The sequence below is a fragment of the Mytilus galloprovincialis genome, chromosome 6 (genome assembly GCF_965363235.1).
Source record: "Mytilus galloprovincialis chromosome 6, xbMytGall1.hap1.1, whole genome shotgun sequence".
NCBI lineage: Eukaryota > Metazoa > Mollusca > Bivalvia > Mytilida > Mytilidae > Mytilus > Mytilus galloprovincialis.
In genome coordinates this window covers 37,391,418-37,411,593 of record NC_134843.1, presented here as the reverse complement: position 1 = coordinate 37,411,593, position 20,176 = coordinate 37,391,418, and the positions used below count along the sequence as shown (strand labels likewise).

At 31.4% G+C, this 20,176-nt stretch overlaps 1 protein-coding gene across 1 annotated transcript; it reads left to right on the top strand.

Moving 5' to 3' along the window:
* Positions 1-1,517: 1,517 nt before the first annotated feature.
* Positions 1,518-17,121, top strand: LOC143079510 (annulin-like). Its single transcript, XM_076254878.1, has 15 exons — positions 1,518-1,810; positions 2,437-2,655; positions 3,283-3,558; positions 5,059-5,177; positions 5,712-5,825; positions 6,368-6,545; positions 7,504-7,645; positions 7,867-7,970; positions 9,451-9,622; positions 10,725-10,846; positions 12,598-12,683; positions 13,237-13,447; positions 15,348-15,508; positions 15,812-15,945; positions 16,713-17,121. Exons 1-15 carry the CDS (start codon positions 1,627-1,629, stop codon positions 16,852-16,854), a joined length of 2,364 nt encoding a protein of 787 aa, XP_076110993.1. The 5' UTR covers positions 1,518-1,626; the 3' UTR covers positions 16,855-17,121.
* The last annotated feature ends 3,055 nt before the right edge of the window (positions 17,122-20,176 follow it).

Here is a 20,176-nt window from a genome sequence, read left to right as displayed (position 1 = left end):
GTACAGGCATTTTCTTAAGAAATTCACAGGAAATAAATACATGACATCACAAACACTATTAACTATTAAAAGTAATTAGAAACAACACCTGTGCCAAAAATAGACAAGAAAAACATTTCTACTACATAATTTGTACATGCATGTCAATTAAACTTGTTATTGTGGCAAATTATATTGTATTGGCGTGACAGAGTTTTGCATATAAAATAAGGAACAAGCCTGGGGATGAAAAGAGAGGACATTTTAAAGGGATGATCTGAAAATATGGGTATTTTTAGGCCTGATCGATGACCATGTATCTATAGGATCTCATATTATTGGATAAGCGATGAAAGTTAAACATAAATGCAATTACTATTATGCATTTTCTTTGGTTTAGAAATAGGAATAACACTACCAAATTAAATCGTCTGATTCTATGCAGATTTTTTCCTATGTATGATGTGTCTGGTATTTAGATATCATAACATACGTTTTTCAATATAATAATCGAAAACATGGTAAGTCTGCTCACTGATACGTTGTATTGGTGCTGACCAATACTTGATTATAAGATATATATTCCCTTCACAGCCAATATTTGTAACTCCCTGAACGCAGCTTATATTATTAGGTCGCATTTGTTATAAAATAACTAACAATCAGAAAACTGAAACCTAAATACAACTATCAGGATAGTAAACAAATATAAATACAGAATAAAACAACACAAATGCAAACACTAAAGGGTAACGGATATGGTACTGGGAAACACTCCATATCTTTTTTTTATAAAAGGTAAACTTGTGGATACCATAACCATTACGTTTGGGTTTTTGGAATTGGAATCACCCTGTAATCACGGAGTAACCCGTTTCTACACTCGAATGATACCCTGTTATACTTATTCGCTACTTATTTGTCTCTATATAGATTGCATGCTGTTTTCCATTCCTCTTTTTTTTACACTTCTTTCTTTGACATTATCAATGTGCTAATGCATTTGTTAATGGTTTCGCATATACTTTGTTACACATTTGGTCCTTGTTTTCCCTTATTCTTATAATCGGTGTTGATAGTTCTGTACGTATATGTATCAATGTCATCTTCTTAGCATAATACTTAATTTTCCATTAAACAATTTCACAACTGTTAACAATTTATAGGATATGCCTAAATTTATGATCAGCAAAAGTATATTAACGCTCAGAACATTGTTATCAATCCGGTCTCTGATTGAACGTTTCTAGAAAAAAAGTGAAATAGTAACGAAAAGTAACGAATAGAAAATTAAGGAATAAGTTACAAATAAGGAAACAAAATAAGTAACAAATAAGGAATGCGTAACCAATTTGAGGACCTTAACCAATATCCCATTACGTAAAATAACATAAGTTGTTTTTACTTCCTGTTTATTCTTTTTGCGTTTAATATATGTACCGTATCTGTTTGTAATCCGTTTCTTGTTTATGTTTGACCACAACGGAACAAACACTTATTTCGTTAACAATACAATTTTTGTATTACAACATTTTAATTACGTTGCATTTCACCGTGAAAACAAGTATGTTGGAAGTAGAAACAGCTTAGCCGTCTGCAAAAACAAGTATTGTGTAGCACACTTCTACGAGGGTAATCCACTATACAATGTTTGGTTTCTTCCGAAATCTATTTTACGGTCCAGAACGAGGCGAAGATTATCGCTTCCCTTGGGAGAGAGACGAAGATTTGGATAGAGGAAGGGAAGAAAGATTGGCTAGAAGAAGAAGGAGATTCGAAGAAGAAGATGCCTTCTATGAAAGACGAGGACGTGAAGATATCGTAACTAATGGTTTGTTTGTGTTTTGTATGCTTTTTATATCAACGGTACATGTAAAAACTAGTTTCTATTTTACGTATTATTTAAATGGATGCAAATATAAAGTCTAAGGCAAGTTTTGGAAAGAAAAAAAAATAATTCAAGCAAAACAGGACTTCAGTTTTCGTGATGCTCATGTCTTATTAACCTAAATTGATCAATATAGGAGTTCAACCGTTCAAAACGTCATGAAAGCATAATTGTTTGAAATATCACAAGAACATTAATGTCATTTTTGGTTGAAGACACACATTGCATGCAACAAAATATTTTCTATTTACTTTAATTTGACAGATCCGTGTAAAAGTGGGCGCGAAGGGAGAATCTCGTTTTAAAATTCCCAAATGTGGCTGATAAAATATTTAAAAGAATGAAGAACAAAAATTGTAATTATAATTAGAAAATAATAAGAAGTAGAATTTTAAGGCCGATGTGATACATTAACAAGTCTACTTTAAACAAGTTTGTCAAAAAAAAATAATGAATGTAAGCAAACTCAAAAATAAATGCCTTAAGTCTGGCCCCTTAAAAGTCTTGATAATAGTATTTGATTTTTTATCCGTTTATAAAGGAATTTATTTTGTCTGTTTTATTATCAGATTCAGACGAAAGAGTCAATACAAAGTTCCATGTAAGGGATGTTAACCTGAATATACAGAAAAACACAAAAGAACATCACACCGATGGTTACATGTGTACTAAGAGAGAGAAGAACCAGGAGCTGGTCGTTAGAAGAGGACAACCTTTCATAATGACGATAACGTTTGACAGACCATATAAAAATGAAGAAAATGAAATATTTTTCCATTTCAAAACAGGTATTTATAGTACCGGGGTATTGAAAGAAAGCAGAAAGATATTTAAAGGATCTTCGAACTCATAAGTCGCAGACGAACTGACAATGTCATGGCAAAAACAATCAAAAGAATTTCGCCGTTTTAGAATCTAATGCATTCTGGGTAATATTTTCAAAAGCGTACACCAAAACGTTGTGATTGGTTTATAACATTCTAAACAACGGTAATTCAACCAATGACGTGACGTTATTTTCATTTTGGAGTATGAACAATGAAATTACCCACAATTCTTCAGATTCTGAAACGGCCAATTTACAAAACACAATATAGAAAAATAAATTTTAAACTAAAAAAACGACAAGAAAGACCCGGGATGAGCTCATATGCCCCGGAATGATAACATAGGCCTGCTTCATATATGACACATGGCATGTTACTCCTATAACCTATGTTGATATTGAAATTCATTTTAATAATGACTTTTTCCATTTACACAACTTTTTTTTCTCACTTTTACAATGCACAGCACCACTGCAGATCAATATTATTGCATTGATAATCATCAACATACAGCAGATGATATGTATTTATATACAGTGTCAATTTAAGTTCGACAAATATTATGAATATAAAATAATTGTATTTTAGGCAAACGTCCAATGACATCAAAAAGTACTTCCATTAAGATAGATATGAGTGAAGACCCAACAAGAGTTGGTAAAGCTACAGAGTGGTTTGCAAAGATGGTTTATAAAACTGATACCTCAATTGATGTAGAAATAAAGCCTCCATGTAACTGTATCATCGGAGAATGGCGATTCACAATACAGACAGAATCTAAACTTAAGGAAGAGGAAGAGCCAATATCACTAATGTATGAACACAACGTGGATGTTATTGTCATCTTAAACCCTTGGTGTAAAGGTAGGTATATATGTCCTGACACCTAAATGACCAATAAAAAGAGTTACATGTTAGCTGATCGTCAAAATATGTTACATCTACTCAGACAATTAGCCATATTGTTTGGCTGTGAGCGTTTATAAATACGTAGCCATAAAACTGTTTGAAAGAATCTGCACAATTACAGTCGAGTTCTAACAGTTTGTGAACTATTCAAGTAAAAGGGACATAAAGCTGTTAGAATAAAAGTGTCTAATTAATAGTTATCCCACGATGACGCGGTGTATCAGTGTAAGATTACCCCGATGGCCGGAGGCCAGAGGGTGATCTAACACTGACACACCAAGTCCGAGTGGGATAACTATTTTACATCCCAGCTGTTTTAGATTAGACGAAAAACCATTTACAATTCATAAAATCTAGTTTAGAACACCACACAACCATTATAATATACTTTATATATTACTATATGATGTATACCCTTTGTGACCCCCGAACACGATGAGTAGTTATCAAACAATGTCAACTCGCACCACTTGCCAATCGGCCCACACTATATCGCCACTATATAAAAAAATCGTCACACTCTTGTTTACCGACTCTCCCTTCTTTTAAAAAAGTGTAAAATCAAATTGAACAATCAGTCTGATATCTCACTTATTAACGAAAAAGGTTTAAACCCCACTGAATAAAGGTTTGCCAACTCGACCCATTTATCAAAAGATCTTGCTTCCGTTAAGTATGTTAAATTACTGTTCGTTTATATCCAGTTGTCCTGGTGTAGTGGTATGTGTCGTGGCTTGATATGCTAAAGGTTTTGAGTTCGAATCCCAGCATATACACTGGATTGTTTCTACGTGAATTTTGATACATAGTCTTTTTCCGTATAATTAATTATAAGTTTTACAGTGGATGTGTCCTTCCCGCCAAAATGTTTCAGAACAAAGGAAAGCATGCATAACAAAGACACTCAAACTGGGGTGATCTGGTAGGGGTGATCCGGCTCAGATCACCCCTGTTAGAACAAAGGAGCTGGGATGTAATTTCCCGTTATACGAAATCGTCATCCTTCTTCATCAAATCACATGATGGGGCATGCGTATTTATATATTTCCGTATAGACGTACCTGTTTATTTACCTTATTAAAAAAAATTTCAATGACACTTGTAATTCAGTTTTAATGAAAAAGGTTGTGTGATGAATATGGTATGAGATTAAAAAAAATATCAGTTATTGTAATCATTGAGTTCCACTACAAATTATTTAAAATGATATCGTTTGTTTATATGTGTTCTACAATAAATTATACAAAACGTACACTAGTAACGGGTTTTATTACTGAAACGGTCATTGTAAACTAAAGCCTTAAATTCTGAATTCACCTCAAAGACAAATGTAATCAGATGAATACAATTATTGATTGGAGCATATATTTATTTTTAGCTTTTATGTCCATTCGTTTTTCGAGTAAGCTGTTCATTTGACTTTCAAATTTGTCTTATTTTTTTCCATAAAAACAGATGATCAAGTGTACATGGAAAGAGAATCATTGCTAGATGAATATATATTAAATGAATCTGGTGCAATATTTGTTGGAAATTATTATCAACGGGCAATCAAACCATGGAACTTTGGACAGGTATAACATATACATTGGTTGGGTTGTTCTTTTTAATTTCAAAAATTGCAAAACCAGGAAATATTTTTTTTTATCGAAAGGAAGAAGGAGACACAAAATTTTAATGTATTTCAATAATTTATGATATCAGCAAATCAAACAAATACACACACGCCCGCGTACACACACAGATAAACAAAAATAACGGCTGTGGTCATACTTAATCGCATATTTACATAAATAATGTTCTTATTATCAACGTATGAATCAAGAAAGGCAACGGTAGTATACCGCTGTTCGAAACTCATAAATCGATCGAGAAACAAAAATTCGTGTTACAAACTAAAACTGAGGAAAACACATCAAATTTAAGAAGAGAACAACGACACAACAGAAACACAACATTAAAATGTAACACACACAGAAACGAGCTCTAATATAACAATGGCCATTTTCCTAACTTGGTACAGGTCGTATGAAAGATGGGAAAAGTCAATCTTATTTTCTCATATGATACCGGTAAATTTAATGATAGTTTTTGTATTTTCATTGTAGTTTCACGATGAAATTTTAAGTATATGCCTGCATCTGATAAGGAAAGGATTCAATAACATGATAGATCCAGGAATGGGAGATGTTATTAAACTATCTCGAGTTATATCGAAAATGGTAAACTTATGCAGTATATTAATTTTCATAAAGATGAAACCTGAAATATAATTTAAGATATAGGACAATATTTAGTTTTATATGTGTATTTATACAGCACAAAACCATATAAAAAATAACCGTCTCTTGTTCTTTTATTTTAGGGTAATTTTTCTTTGTGATTATATAAATATCAAAACTACTAGTAGATCAAACTGTTCCTATTATATCAGTTCGCTGTCCATTAGAAACACAGTGAACTATCCAAAAAGAGACTTGATCTGTATGCATTATAGACATTAAACAATAATGTAGTGTTTGATTTTGTATTTTGTTGTACCCTGATTGTCATTGTCATGATGAATGTGTGTGTTTTGGATTTTGTCGGATATAGTATATTTTATTCGACTGTAAGGTTGTTTAATTACATTACAAATCAACTTTGCATCAATTTTTTTTTACCTCATAGCTTAAAACATAAACTATAAGGATCTGGTAATGCAATTCGCCGTATGTTATTATTTTAATACCTACAATTAGTTAAAAATCACCACAAATTGCAGGTCAATGCCCAAGATGACAATGGTATTGTATCTGGTAATTGGAGTGGTGATTACACTGGTGGTACTTCTCCTACAAAATGGGTTGGAAGTGTTGCTATGTTGAAAGATTATGAAGATAGTAATGGAACACCAGTAAAGTTTGGACAATGTTGGGTATTTTCAGGAATTACAACTACAGGTATATTAAAAAAAAAATAATAATACATATATTGTTTTAACTTTTTCTGTTTCTATAGATTTAAAGAAAGATGAGAAGATACCAAAGAAAAAACCCAAAAAACAATAGATAAAAGACATAGACGAAAAATCTACAAAACACGCTGTCGTAAAGATTAAATTTAAGATTAGTAAATGAACCAAATCCTACAAACAACTTGAATGTGCTTACAAAAAATGATGAACATATTAATGTTTGATTTAAAGAAAACATGAAAAGCATAAAGCTTCAGTTAATATACCTAGTAAACAATTTCATGTTTATGTTTTGACTGAGTTGTACAGATAAACAAACAACACGTCTGATATCTAAAATTTAAGGTAATATGTCTGCATATAGCTTTGTATTTTCAACAATTAGTCGAAACCGATTGATGACACCATACAACTTTTACGTCTTAAGGTGGTACCTAACACTACAGGGAGATAACTCTATAAAGTCAGCTAAACGTTTTAATTACGTTGTGGTGTAAAAGAAATATTAAGCTTCTTAATGATCAAAATTGGTGCTTGTCAAACTGCTATATAACCAGTGTATTTTTTTTGACAAAACGGTTGGTTCAAAATTTTTGAAATTTTTATATTTTTGTTAAAGGGTCAAAGTAAATACTTTGTCAAAATTTCATTTAAATTAAACGAGCCAAATTAATTTGAGTGAAAGTGTTAGGTACCACCTTAGGGAATCCATTTGTAACTCCATCAAAATTGCGAGATTGTTAGTTAACTTAAAATCCATAAATGTAACAACAATATTGCAATGTTTTTTTTTTTTATAGATGTTTAACGTTTTTGCTTCTGCGATGTTTGTGAATCTTGTCTAATTTGTATCCTTATTTGTTTTTATTTGTTTATTTAAACTTACATAAAAGATAAAGATTTTTTGCTCTTAAACACTTGAACCTATATTTATTCCCTTTCAGTTTGCCGAGCTATTGGTCTGCCTGCCAGAAGTATAAGTAATTTCTCATCAGCGCATGATACAGACGGAACAACCACCATTGACAAAGTATTTGTTAGAGATGGGAATGAATTAGTCGAGAAGAAAATGCCTGACTCAATTTGGTATACATTTCAAATAAAACGTTACATATATCTTTACATTTTTTTTAATTACTACAAAAAAAAAATTAAATTAAATTAAGAAAAAAAAAGACTTTATCTTTTAATTGAAATGCCCATTGATGACCATTCAATCAATTAAAATGAGTTCCATATTTAGTTTTCCAAATGAAGTTGAATTCTTCAATGTGATTGTAAGGTGTTATGATATTTTGTGGTAACAGGAATTTTCACGTGTGGAATGAAGTATGGATGTCAAGAACAGACCTTGGGAAAGATTATGACGGCTGGCAAGTTATTGACGCAACCCCACAGGAAACTAGTGAAGGTATTAACATGTACATATATAGAGGTGTTTTTATGCATATTTTGATTAATTCTTGTTTTCTTCTTTGTTTTGTTAAAAAAAGCATGATCTTATTATATGGAACATTTTGGAATTTACATATTGTCCAGGTTTCATTGGAAGCTTAGATACATGTAAGTGCGAGACATTGTCTTAATTTATTATTATTTTACAAATTAATGCAACTTAAGCGATTAAGATACACTAGTTTTGTGTCTCTTTGTTATCAAAACAATCATTTGTAGCGGAAAGGGTTCATTGGAAGACGAGTTCTTTTCTCTGCTTTTTGGACTAAAGTATCATCGAATGAGCAAAATGTTCTGTATAAAATTAAACGAATCAGAAAATTCTGTTTTTTTATTAGATTTTTAATTACTAAGCAATTGGAAATCTTCTACATGTATATGTATGATAAATACACGAGTAAAACCTTTACACCTGCGTGTTATTATTAAGCTCCATGTCAAATAATACTTGAAATTTTGTTTGTAAGAACACTTATGTTGGTTGTCTTTCTTACGGCTTTTGTGTCAACAGATTACAATATTTAAACTGTTCCATGTTTAAAATATAGTATAAGTATGGCTTGTATGGGATGTTAATCGAAACTGTCTTCTTTGTATTTCCGCCTTTTTTTATATTCCAGTCAAATAAATAAATAGTCATTGAACCGAAATATAAAATATATGAAGTTATTCGTTATAATTTGACTGTTTTTAAATCTTGCATTTAACGCGGTTTGTTAACATCGACATCCTTACTAAAACACATACATTTTTTCCAAGTCAATAGCATGGCATAATTCCTTTAAAATGGATACATTGGGAACGTATTGTGGATGAAGGTGTCACGTACAATTGCTTATATTTTCCACATTTAAGAATTTGTCAATATCACGGAGAAGTGATCATCAGATTAAAAGATTCCGTACAATGACGTATTGTATACAGTTTCGATCCCATGATGATTTATTTACGAAAATTTGCATACAAGCTTTTTTCACCAAAGCAATTCAAATAAGTAATACAAATAAACCTTCGTGTGCTAGTTTAAGACTATAAAAGGAGTCAAATTTTAGACATTTACAGACAATTTCGTTTATCGGACATTACTATCTTTGAATAGAAAGTTTCAGGAATTAGCGGTATTATATTTTAAATACTTTAAATTCAAATAATTTCAATGTTGACTTTTTCTTTAAAGTTGGTACACATGATCTTCATACATTTTATACGTGATCAAACCTAGTGCCATTAGAGATGTCCATGTACTCATTTTCATGTGAAATCAGTTTGAATCATATATAAAAAAAGCTGTCGAAAAATGCAACTTTTCCCGATATGTCCCAATTTGACGTTCCGAAGATAACATTTTACGTTAGCAACTTCATTACCTCCCCAGTAACTGTATCGAATTTGATAAATTGACGAATAGCTTACTTTCTTCCAACTTATTAAAACAGGCATATATTGTTGTGGTCCGGCACCTGTCATTGCCATCAAACATGGAGATATATCAAAAGTTAAATATGATGGGCCGTTCATATTTGCCGAGGTAAACGCAGACATTGTTAGCTGGGAGATGCGTGGTCCGCCGGCAAATGACTGGATAGTCATAAAAGCGGAAACTAAAGAGTGAGTTAAACAATGTATACATAAATTGTCGTTGAACATTTTTCTAAATATAGCTTTCAAGAATTCCAATCTCCAAATGTTGCAATGAGGATCAATTTTCCCGAAATATAACCATACCTTATAATTTAAACATTACTTTTACATTCTGACAGCAGAGTACGTTCCAAATTGTTATTTTATGAACAAAAACTAAAATATTAACAAAACATGAACATTTGCCAATATGAACTCCAACAATCAAACACCACAACGGTATGTAAAGCAGTGCTCTAGTCGCAGTGTTCAGTTATCGAAACCAATACACTCGTCGAGGACATGTTGTTTTATGGTGTACTAATGTTCATCCGTCTGTATATTCGACGTACGATAACTAGAATTTGCATTTAACCTATCCTGCTTTAATTTTAACATACTATTTTGAATGACGGAAAACCTACCTTCGAATTTTTAATGAATGTTAGGCTTTGCCGTTTCAGAGTTACAGGACTTTAACCGTTATAATTTTGGCTATTTTTCACAAATCATGGACTAACACCAGCAATCCTTGATTGAATTTCTCCATATAATATTTTTTTTTCTACGGAGCCATTTTATTTGCTTAATGTCAAATGTCTATAAAATATTCCATTTTATTCCTAAAACACTTACAATACGCATTCAAAGGATAAACCATGCTCTCTTGTTGCATGTGTTTATAACTTATAAAACAGCCAGTTTTCACATTGCACATACTGTAACATACTTTTCAAACTACATATAATATTGGGTATTTTCGACCGAAGTCGTATTTTGGTATAACTACATCCATGCAGAAATACTTCATATACACATTTTTAGCGATGTTTACTTTTATTGCTAATATTGCGACGAGGTAGGTGACCTTGCACAGCATTTCTGAAATCGCAATAACTGAATACACAATTGTATCGACTTTCAAACTTTTACATAATTTTCTGAAATTACAATATTAAATGCGATATGCTAGCAGATTTTTACTTTGACATTTTTGTTTTTTAGTGTTTAGATAAGACTTTGTCATTTTAGAGACAATGGTTTACATTTTGTGTGACATTTTGTGATACTGTTTTGTTTTGATTGATAGAGTTGGTAGATATATTAGTACAAAGAAGCCGGATGGTAAACCTTACAATGGAAATGTGTCAATATGGCGGGACAATGACGATTATCGACTTGATGTTACCAGTGAATATAAATTTCCTGAAGGTATATATAGGGAATAATACATGGCAAAATCCGTATCATATGTCGTATCATCCCGAGACATCAATATCAGCCCAAGGGCCTTTAGGCCCGAGGGATGATATTGGTCGAGGGTGATACGGCATGTGATACGGATTTTGCCATGTATTATACACTTTATCATATATTTCAACAGAAGAGTATTATATTATATGAACTGTTTTCTGATCCATAGCACTGGGTTACCTTCAGTTCTACTTTTGTCTTTTTTCAAAGGCCTTAAAAGAACTTCTCAATTACTTATCCGAAGCACCTGGGTTACCTTACAATTTGCGTGCTGTTGTTTTAAAAATATTTTGTTTATTATTGTATTTATTTGTGTGTTTTGTATTTTTTATAGTTGCATTTAGTGTGCCAAAAAATATGAAAACTTGACGTTCGTGACGTCACATACAATATGAAAACTTGACGTTCGTGACGTCACATACCAAACAATGACGTCATTCAAAAAATTGACCTATTTTGAGGGAAAATTTTCTTAAGCAAAAAAACAAAACTGACTTTAAAAGTAAAAAAAAAAAAAAAAAAAAAAAAGTAGGGGTGTGATAAAGGGTAGGGGTGTGATAAAGGGTATGCGATAAAGGGTAAGGGTGTGATAAAGGGTATGCGATAAAGGGTGCGCATCAAAGTTGCGCGATATGGATTAAACAGCAGGCTATTTATCACATATGCAAAACTACTGTATTTACTACTAAACATATGATAAAACGATATATTTTGTCCAGAATTAGAATTGTAGTACAGTAACTCCTTTCAATAAATGATAATACTATAAATTCAGAGGCAGATTTAAAGGGAATGGACCCCCCCCCCCCCCTCTTTTGTGTGAAAAAATAGGTTAGTACTTGGGGAATCAAAGAAGCATGACTGGAGCGGGCCCCTCTATGGCAGTCAGTGCCCCTCCCATTTTTCTAATTATTAAAGATATTACAGCTATTTATCACAAAATTTAAATTAAGAAATTACTAATATTAATGTATTTAGGTCAGTTGTTTTCGTCAAGAGCAAGGTACGGAAATTATCCGTGACTAGACAAAATTTCTGATTCTTTCCTTTGATACCTCATTTTCAAATAGAATTCATAAACTCGTTACCTTATTAAATGTCCAACCGCTGTACAGAATCCATATTGCATATTTGTTTAATGTGCCAAAGTCCTACATATACATAGCATATTTGCCACTGGACGTTCAACAAACAATTTTCAATTAAGGATTAATAAAAGCAAAAGCTGCAATTATAATCATTTTTGGTTGATTATTGTTTTTTGCAAAAAAATTTAACTTATTTAATAACTTTTATCAATTTTAATGATCATTGGAATTTAACACAATAGTATATATATTTCATATTTAAGAATGGAATGATTTTTTGTAAATTCATTGGGATGTAAAAGCGTTGACCGAAGTACATTTTGTATAAAGCGTGGAAGCGCTTCATTTTAAAAATGTGCGCACGGTCAATACTTTTACTACCCTATGCAATAACTAAAAGAAGCATTCAATAATAATAATTATATTTTTTATCGTTTTTTATCATTTATTTCTTTAAATAACGTGTACACTTTTTTGTGATAACACCTGTCATCATGAATGTTAAACTTCATTGGGATATGAAGGTGAATTTAAGTATGACGCACAAGCGTTATTATCCAATCAAAATAACGGATTCTCCTGAAACTCACATGTAATGTAATTATTATCACATATTTAAAGGTTCTCTAGAGGAACGTTTGGCAGTGGAAAAAGCCGATAGGGCAGCCAAACTTGGAAGGGACGTGTTTAAAGTGTCCGAGTCAACGGTATGACTGTTTGATATAGCTTAATGTTGGTTAAAATTTATTTTGAAATTTGGTTTTCAATACATATAATTTTATGTTGATGAATATATAAGTGCAATTTTCTATAATTTATAATAGAAAGTACCAATTAAACCAAAACTGACATATAAAGATAAAAATGTATAGCAGAAGGCAACTTGAAGAATACATATCATATGCCGTGGTCTAAATGACAAATGCCTTGATTTTACAGAGACCATGAAAGATCTGTTTTAAACAGAAACTCACTTTAAAAGTTAGAGTGACGATAACCATCAAAGAGGTTCTAGATAACTGTTATATATAAGTAATTTAGATGACTTACAGGGTAACTAAATGAAATCAAATAATACGATGCAGTTATTGAAATAAATCCCCGTGTATATAATCAGATGTTATGATAAAAGCATAGTTTAAAAATTGTTTACCCTACTGTATCATGCAGATATGATTGATTGATTATTGCTAAATAAGAATAATATACTTACAAATATGCAACCTATAATTGTTTGTTGTTGTGTTGTACTATTCACAGGATGTTTCAATGACGATTGCAAATAAAGATGGCTTTTTGGTTGGCAATGATTTTGAAGTCGAAGTTCAGGTGAAGAATATCAGATCGGAGAGAGGCCGACGAACTATTAAGCATTTACAAGTTGTTGTTGATTCTTTGAAATACACTGGTCAAAGCCGACAGAATATCGTCAAGAGATCATTTGAGAACATCAAATTAGATTTCAGTGAAGGTTGGCATTTCCAATATGTAGTAATTTTACTCAGTTATAATACACTAGAAACTTTTTTAATTTTGTTTCCTGAACTTTTTTGTTGGGTTGCTATGTAAATGACGTATACTATAGATGTTAACTTTTATAAAAACGTCGTTGGGCTCTGATAGAGAGTTGTCTCATTGACAATCATACCACTTCTTATGTTTTATCGCACCGCGGGTAAAATATCACGTTGTGATTAGTTTAACGTCGTCACGTGGTGACCCCCTATGAGACCGTAGGGGGTAAAAAATTTCATAGGGGGTTCATGACGCGTTAATGGTGACGTCTTTTATTAATGTTGTTGTGATTCATTGTTTATGTTTATCATAACGCAGCAGAAAAAGTCCATCGTGCGATAAATTCGTTATACGGTTAACTACTGACCCCCTACGGACCATAGAGGGTGAATAAAATCCATAGGGGATTCGGCCCTGGCCTCACCCCCTATGAATTTTACTAACCCTCTATGGATCCGTAGGGGGTCAGTAGCGAACCATATAACTTATAGTATATATATATAAATATATATACCACTCGTCTATACATCAACCCAACAATGTTAGATCTGTAAATTTGCTTTCGCAAATTTTTTGTTCTTCCCTCGACGGGATTCGAACCCATGCTACTGAGATATCGTGACACCAAATCGCCTGCACTGTAGCCGTCCCGCTAGACCACACGACCACCTGGGCTTCAAAATAATACTTTCGGTGGCCGTGTGTTACCTTTCCTCGTCAGTTTTAATCTAGCGTCGTACTACAGTACATGATATATAAAGCATGGAGATGTTATTGTTACAGATCAGCTCAATTATCTATAATAAAGGATCCTACAAATTAATGCAAGATACAGTCACAGAAAATAATTATATTTATAAGTACGTCTGAGTCAGTGACATATTCAACGTCTTCTTTATTTCTTAATATGATTATTAGTTACCATGGTAAATTTTGTTCCCGCCTTAAAAAAACCCACCGAAAACAAATAACCGTTAATTTTTATTTATGATGAACCCTTTTACATATTTTTTTGTATGAAATAGTCTGTCCCATTTCACGATTCTGTGAAAACAGATGGCGAATCTTTGGTCTTACTGTCGTAGTATCTATTTAATGTGAGTTAAAGTACAACTTGAGTGATCGTACCATTCTAATATGCTATATTCATTACTTGAAATTATCCAGTATATCGTAAAGGTGTTCAAAACTCGTTGGTGATTTATTCTGGTCATTGTAGCTAAACATTTCCAATATGAAAGTGTATGCAAATTTTCAAAAGTTAAACCTATTTCAATTCTAAACACTATAAAAAAAATATATCCAACTGGCAAATATTCTTCTTCTAAGCTGGCACACAAACTATTTGCTATTAATGGTATTACTGAAATAATTTAAAAAAAGAAATTATAGTAATAGAGAAAACTAGTATACGTGTTTAACATTATAGTAAACCATAAGTATAGAGCCTTATGAGAAGGACATAAAAAATAGCCAAAACAAACATCCAATGAGGGTTTAATAACAAATAGTCTCATTGGAAATAACACTGTTAAACATAATAACACAAATTTGACAAGTGCCATCCACACTGATCTGTGTCCACACTTGTAGTAGTAACCAAATTATTTATTCTGTAGAGATGACAGTGACGTTTACGGTGAAAACGGACGACTTGTCCTATAGGGACAACTAGTATTCGTGTTTTACATTGAAGTAAACAATTAATATATGAGAAGCAAAAATCAAATGGGAATTTAATAACAAATAGACTCATTGGAGATAACACTGCCAAACATAATAACATAAATTTAACAATTACAATCCACACTGTTCTGTGTCCACACTTGTAGTTATCAAAAATATTTATTCTATAGAAAAATCAGTGACGTTTACCGTAAAGGCGGACGAATATTGGGACAAAATGTATGAACTGTTTAGTATGGAAATAACGGCATTTGCATATATTAAAGAGACTGGCAACTATTATTTGAAAAAGGATGACTTCCGGTTAAGACGTCCAGATATACTAGTAGAGGTATATGTAATTGTTATTTTTATCTAAATGTGATAACTGAATATCTTTAAGAACTTCATGTGTTCTTTTGAGTTGACATTTTATCAACCACGTAACACAATATCACTATCAGAAAATTCAAGTGTTATGTTAAATAATTTAAACTTTTTTCAAAATAGAAAAAAAAATCATAATAAGAACATATATCTAATTATTATAATTTTGTGTATGCATATTGCCAAATAAATCTTTTAATCATCTTAATAGGCCTTATGTCTTTGAAGAGAGATAGAAGTTAAATGAAACATTATTATATTTTCATAGGCACCAAGGGTTGTTCAGGTGAAAGATCCCTTTGAATTAAAACTTTCGTTCAAAAATACATTACCAGTACCGCTTACAAACTGTTCTCTGCTGATTGAAGGAAATGGAATTAAACATAAAAAGACTGAGGAGAGGTTAGTATGACAAGTTAAAACTATGTGTTTTGCAACAGGAAAACCCACTGTACTCAGATATCGTGACCAACATTTTCCACAGAAAGCTAGGGAAAATCACAAGAGGAACTGTGACGTAAAGCACTAGTTTTGTTCAATTTTACATGTAAAACTAGGATCTGTGAAATACAACGTATTTCATCTTTCGGTTACCTACACTAGTATATGACTTATTATTATAAACAAAAACATTTTAACTGATAATTTTCATTAATAAGACCTCAGTTGTTATTAATAAGACGCTAAAATTAAAAAAAAAAAAAAAAAAAAAAAAAAAAAAAAAAAAAAAAAAAAAAAAAAAAAAAAAAAGATGCTAACAACGTGTTGTCTGTTTTTAAACACTGCGTTAAATCAAATTTTTAAAGTTAGAGTATCAAGAACACCAAATGCCAAAATTCGGTCAAGACGTGCGATGTGTTTCATGGGTTGATTGATGTTTTGAAAAAATATGTCCAGTGGCAAAAATGTTACTGATGAAATTCAGTAGGATGTTCCTTCGGTTTTTAACAGTTTACCATATTTATCAATAGAGAAATTGTATGAAAAAGCCATTACAAGTCACTGTGGACAAACTTGGTCCTGGTCGAGGATTAAATCTCTTCAAGCTGTTATTCCTGAATAAACTATATCGATCTATATCGGGGTTAATTCATTTTGTGCGCAAACACAGATTTACTTCCACCGTGATGTAACATCATATTATATTTATCTTTCTCTTCTAAATTTAGTGATGTACCTCCAAAATCTGAATGGAGTACTTCTAAGACGTTGGAAGCAGAAACAAGTGGAGAACTCCAGATCAACGTTAGTTTTGATTGTCATGAACTGAAAGACATTGTTGGTATTGCTGTCATCAATTCTAAAGACTGAAATATACTGTGATCCATTATATAAGAATATATATATTTTCGATGAACAGACCGACTTTATTTTCCTATGTAATGTTACACCATTATAATTTATCATTGCATTTATATATATTTATATTATTTATGTCACCGTAATTTATATTATTTATGTATGTCTAAACTTATTTATTAAAGTGCAGTCTTACATAATATGTTTACCGAAGGTGAATTTTCATGTTATTTAAATATAGCTTTAAGTTTCGAATTACTATTAAAATATTGAAAGCGTTATCTTCGTTGTTAATGAATTAAAAACATACTTTTGATATAACATGCTATTTCTTGTATGATGCCTCGTCATTTATTATAACTTGTAATCTGATTTCATCAAAGAAAAGAAAAAGAAGAACAAAATAACGATATGTGTGTCACCAGTGGAACAACAACGTCTTTAAAATTTCTTTTATTATAGCACTTTAAATGGTTTTAAGTTTTTGGTAGGTTTGCGAGACCCAATTATTCAATTATCAGATTTCTGTATGTTGTTTTATGACCTTTTGTCAACTTTGTTTTTTTTTTTTGTTCAATTGAGCAGAAATTGCAGTGGTAATGATAATCTGTCATATATCTGCACATGTTCGTGATAATAGTATATGATTTGTTATGGGAATTGAAGTTTAACCGGTATTTGAATAATGACAGTCATGACTGTTATTTATGTTTACGAGATATTTTCTATAAATTGTACAAACACCATAAAGCTTACATTTTTATCTCATGTTTTTCTCAATTAGCCCAAATGTCTAGCTAGCTTGATTCCAATAGCAGTATTCCTTTTTAAAAACTATTCCTTTTCAAAAACTGGCATTAAAATTGGTCAGCGCATACATAATTTATATATTATATTTTTTGTTTAAAAATACTTAAAATGTACCCAAAACCTTAAAATCAAATCTTGCCCCAAAGCTTGATTTGGCATCCTGGGCAACTGAGGATATTGTAAACAGGATTTTTTTGGAATAAAAAAGTATCTACAAAATCAAACCAAAAATGACCCCAAAATATTGTTTTGAAAAAATGTAGTTTTATATACAATATATAGCGAAAAATCTCAAGCGACGAATACTTATGGCCACACTCTGTATTTAAAAAAAAAGCTTGTTTTTCTTCAACACTGGTTTGTCCCCACTCATCCAATCCACTGTATAAGAAATACCCATGTCTCTAACAACCCCAAATAAGTTGTTTAGACACATGGTCATAAGAATGATGGCTCGTCATTTATTATAACTTGTGTAATCTAATTGTATCAAAGAAAAGAAAGAAACGAAGAAATAAAAGACCTCATATGTGTGTCACTAGTTGATTTCATCTGGAATAAGCAGTCGATCCAGAACAATTTCCGTTGGTTTTTACATAGATTAAAAAATAAAATAAATCTGGAAGAAGCAGTCAATACCGCATAGTCAGCTATAAAAGGCCCCGAAATGACAAAATTAATGTAAAACAATTCAAACGAGAAAACTAACGGCATAATTTATTTACAAAAAAGTAAAGATGTAAGATGCTTACTTTCATCAGCCCATTAAAATAATATAACTTTAATTTTTTTTCAACATAATATATAGTATTTCATGTCTTAAGTTATACACTAAGTAGTATACGTTTGCCATGACCGGGTGCACACCATTTTATTATCATCTTACATGTACTTCAACGTTTTACTGTTACACACGGAAAACAACACCGTTTTGCAGTATATCAGAGGTGGATCCAGACATTTTGTTTAAAAATGAGAGGGGGAGGGGTCCAACCCATGATAAAGTGGGAAGGGCCAACCATATGTCCCTATTCATACAAAATCACGTAAAATAAAAGGTAGGTTTCGTGGCGTTCCATAGGTTTCACCCCCTATCTCTTGATCCGCCACTGTATAGCGTATCAGTGGATCAAGGATGACATGCAATGCAGTTATTACTTTTTACTTTGAATTTTTATTATTTTAATCATAATACCTTTTATAATATAAAATTATAATAGCGTTAAAGCCATTGATTTTCCATTTAAAACCAATTGATAATATATAATTATGGATATTTTATTCGAGTGTGACAACTTAAATGGAGCCAACGATACATTACATCAATTCATCTAGCATAAACTAAATTAAATTTACTTTCGATTTTACAATTTCCATATCAATTTCATCGCGATAGATATTAGTTATGAATACAATATATGTAAAAAAAATAAAAACCCATCAAAGAATATTCACCATGATAACAATTTTAACAATAGAATGTTTGTATTTTGGCATGAAATTAATTTAGAAGTATTTAATAATTTAATGATTAAAAACCAAATGCTGTACCCGCACTAGTAGGGGGTTTTGATGGGGTTCTCATATATGTGTTCTCAATTTTTATACCGTTTTCTATATTATTTATTTATCTTGCCAATTATTCTCTAGTCGGCTATATTTTACACCTCATTATTTCTTAATCTGTATTTGTTAAATTATTTTTCTTCATTCTTTTTATTTTGACATTTTTTCTGACTACTGATCAATTGTAAATGCCATCCAGACCCTCTCAGTACTGTTTTTATGTTTTTTTTGTTGGTTTTTGGACAATGTTGGATGCACATGTCATAGTAACGCAATATTTGAGCATGCATCTTTAGAACATAAAAACAAATATCGTAGAAATCACTTACGAATTTAAGTCAATAATGATCAATAGTGACGTACTATAGATTGAAGTAAAAAAAAACTCTAGTAAGTGTTTCAAAGAAAGATAAGATATTGTAGATTTCTTTTTTTGTTTTTGTCTATAAGATTCATGCAAAACTTGTCTTCATGCAGAGCAGTTTAAAGTTTTCATATGAAATACCAAACTTGTCTATAGTTGACGACCGTACTATGTTCGCCTATGGATGTCTTCTGTTTTCATCATCATTGCGTTGTTGTGCTGCTGTCTGATAGACGCATACCAAATATATCCAATATATTAATTTAAGGTAACCTAGAAAACAAGTTACCACCTACACGCTGTTATAAGTATGTATGCATATATTAGTGCATTAAACTTTGGCTATTTTTAATGTATGTACAATACATGTTATCGGTGAAATGTACTTGATATTATAATTTCCACTTATTTACTTCATTTTACAAGCTATAGAAATTAAATATTTTTATTTAAATATATGCCACGTATGCACAGTATTTATCCATATCGCTAGGAGGAGTGTGTCAAAACATTGCAATGCAAACAGGTAGCTGGAAATATATGGTTTATACCTTAATCGTAGGTCATGTAGGTGTTATGAATAAACAATACTTT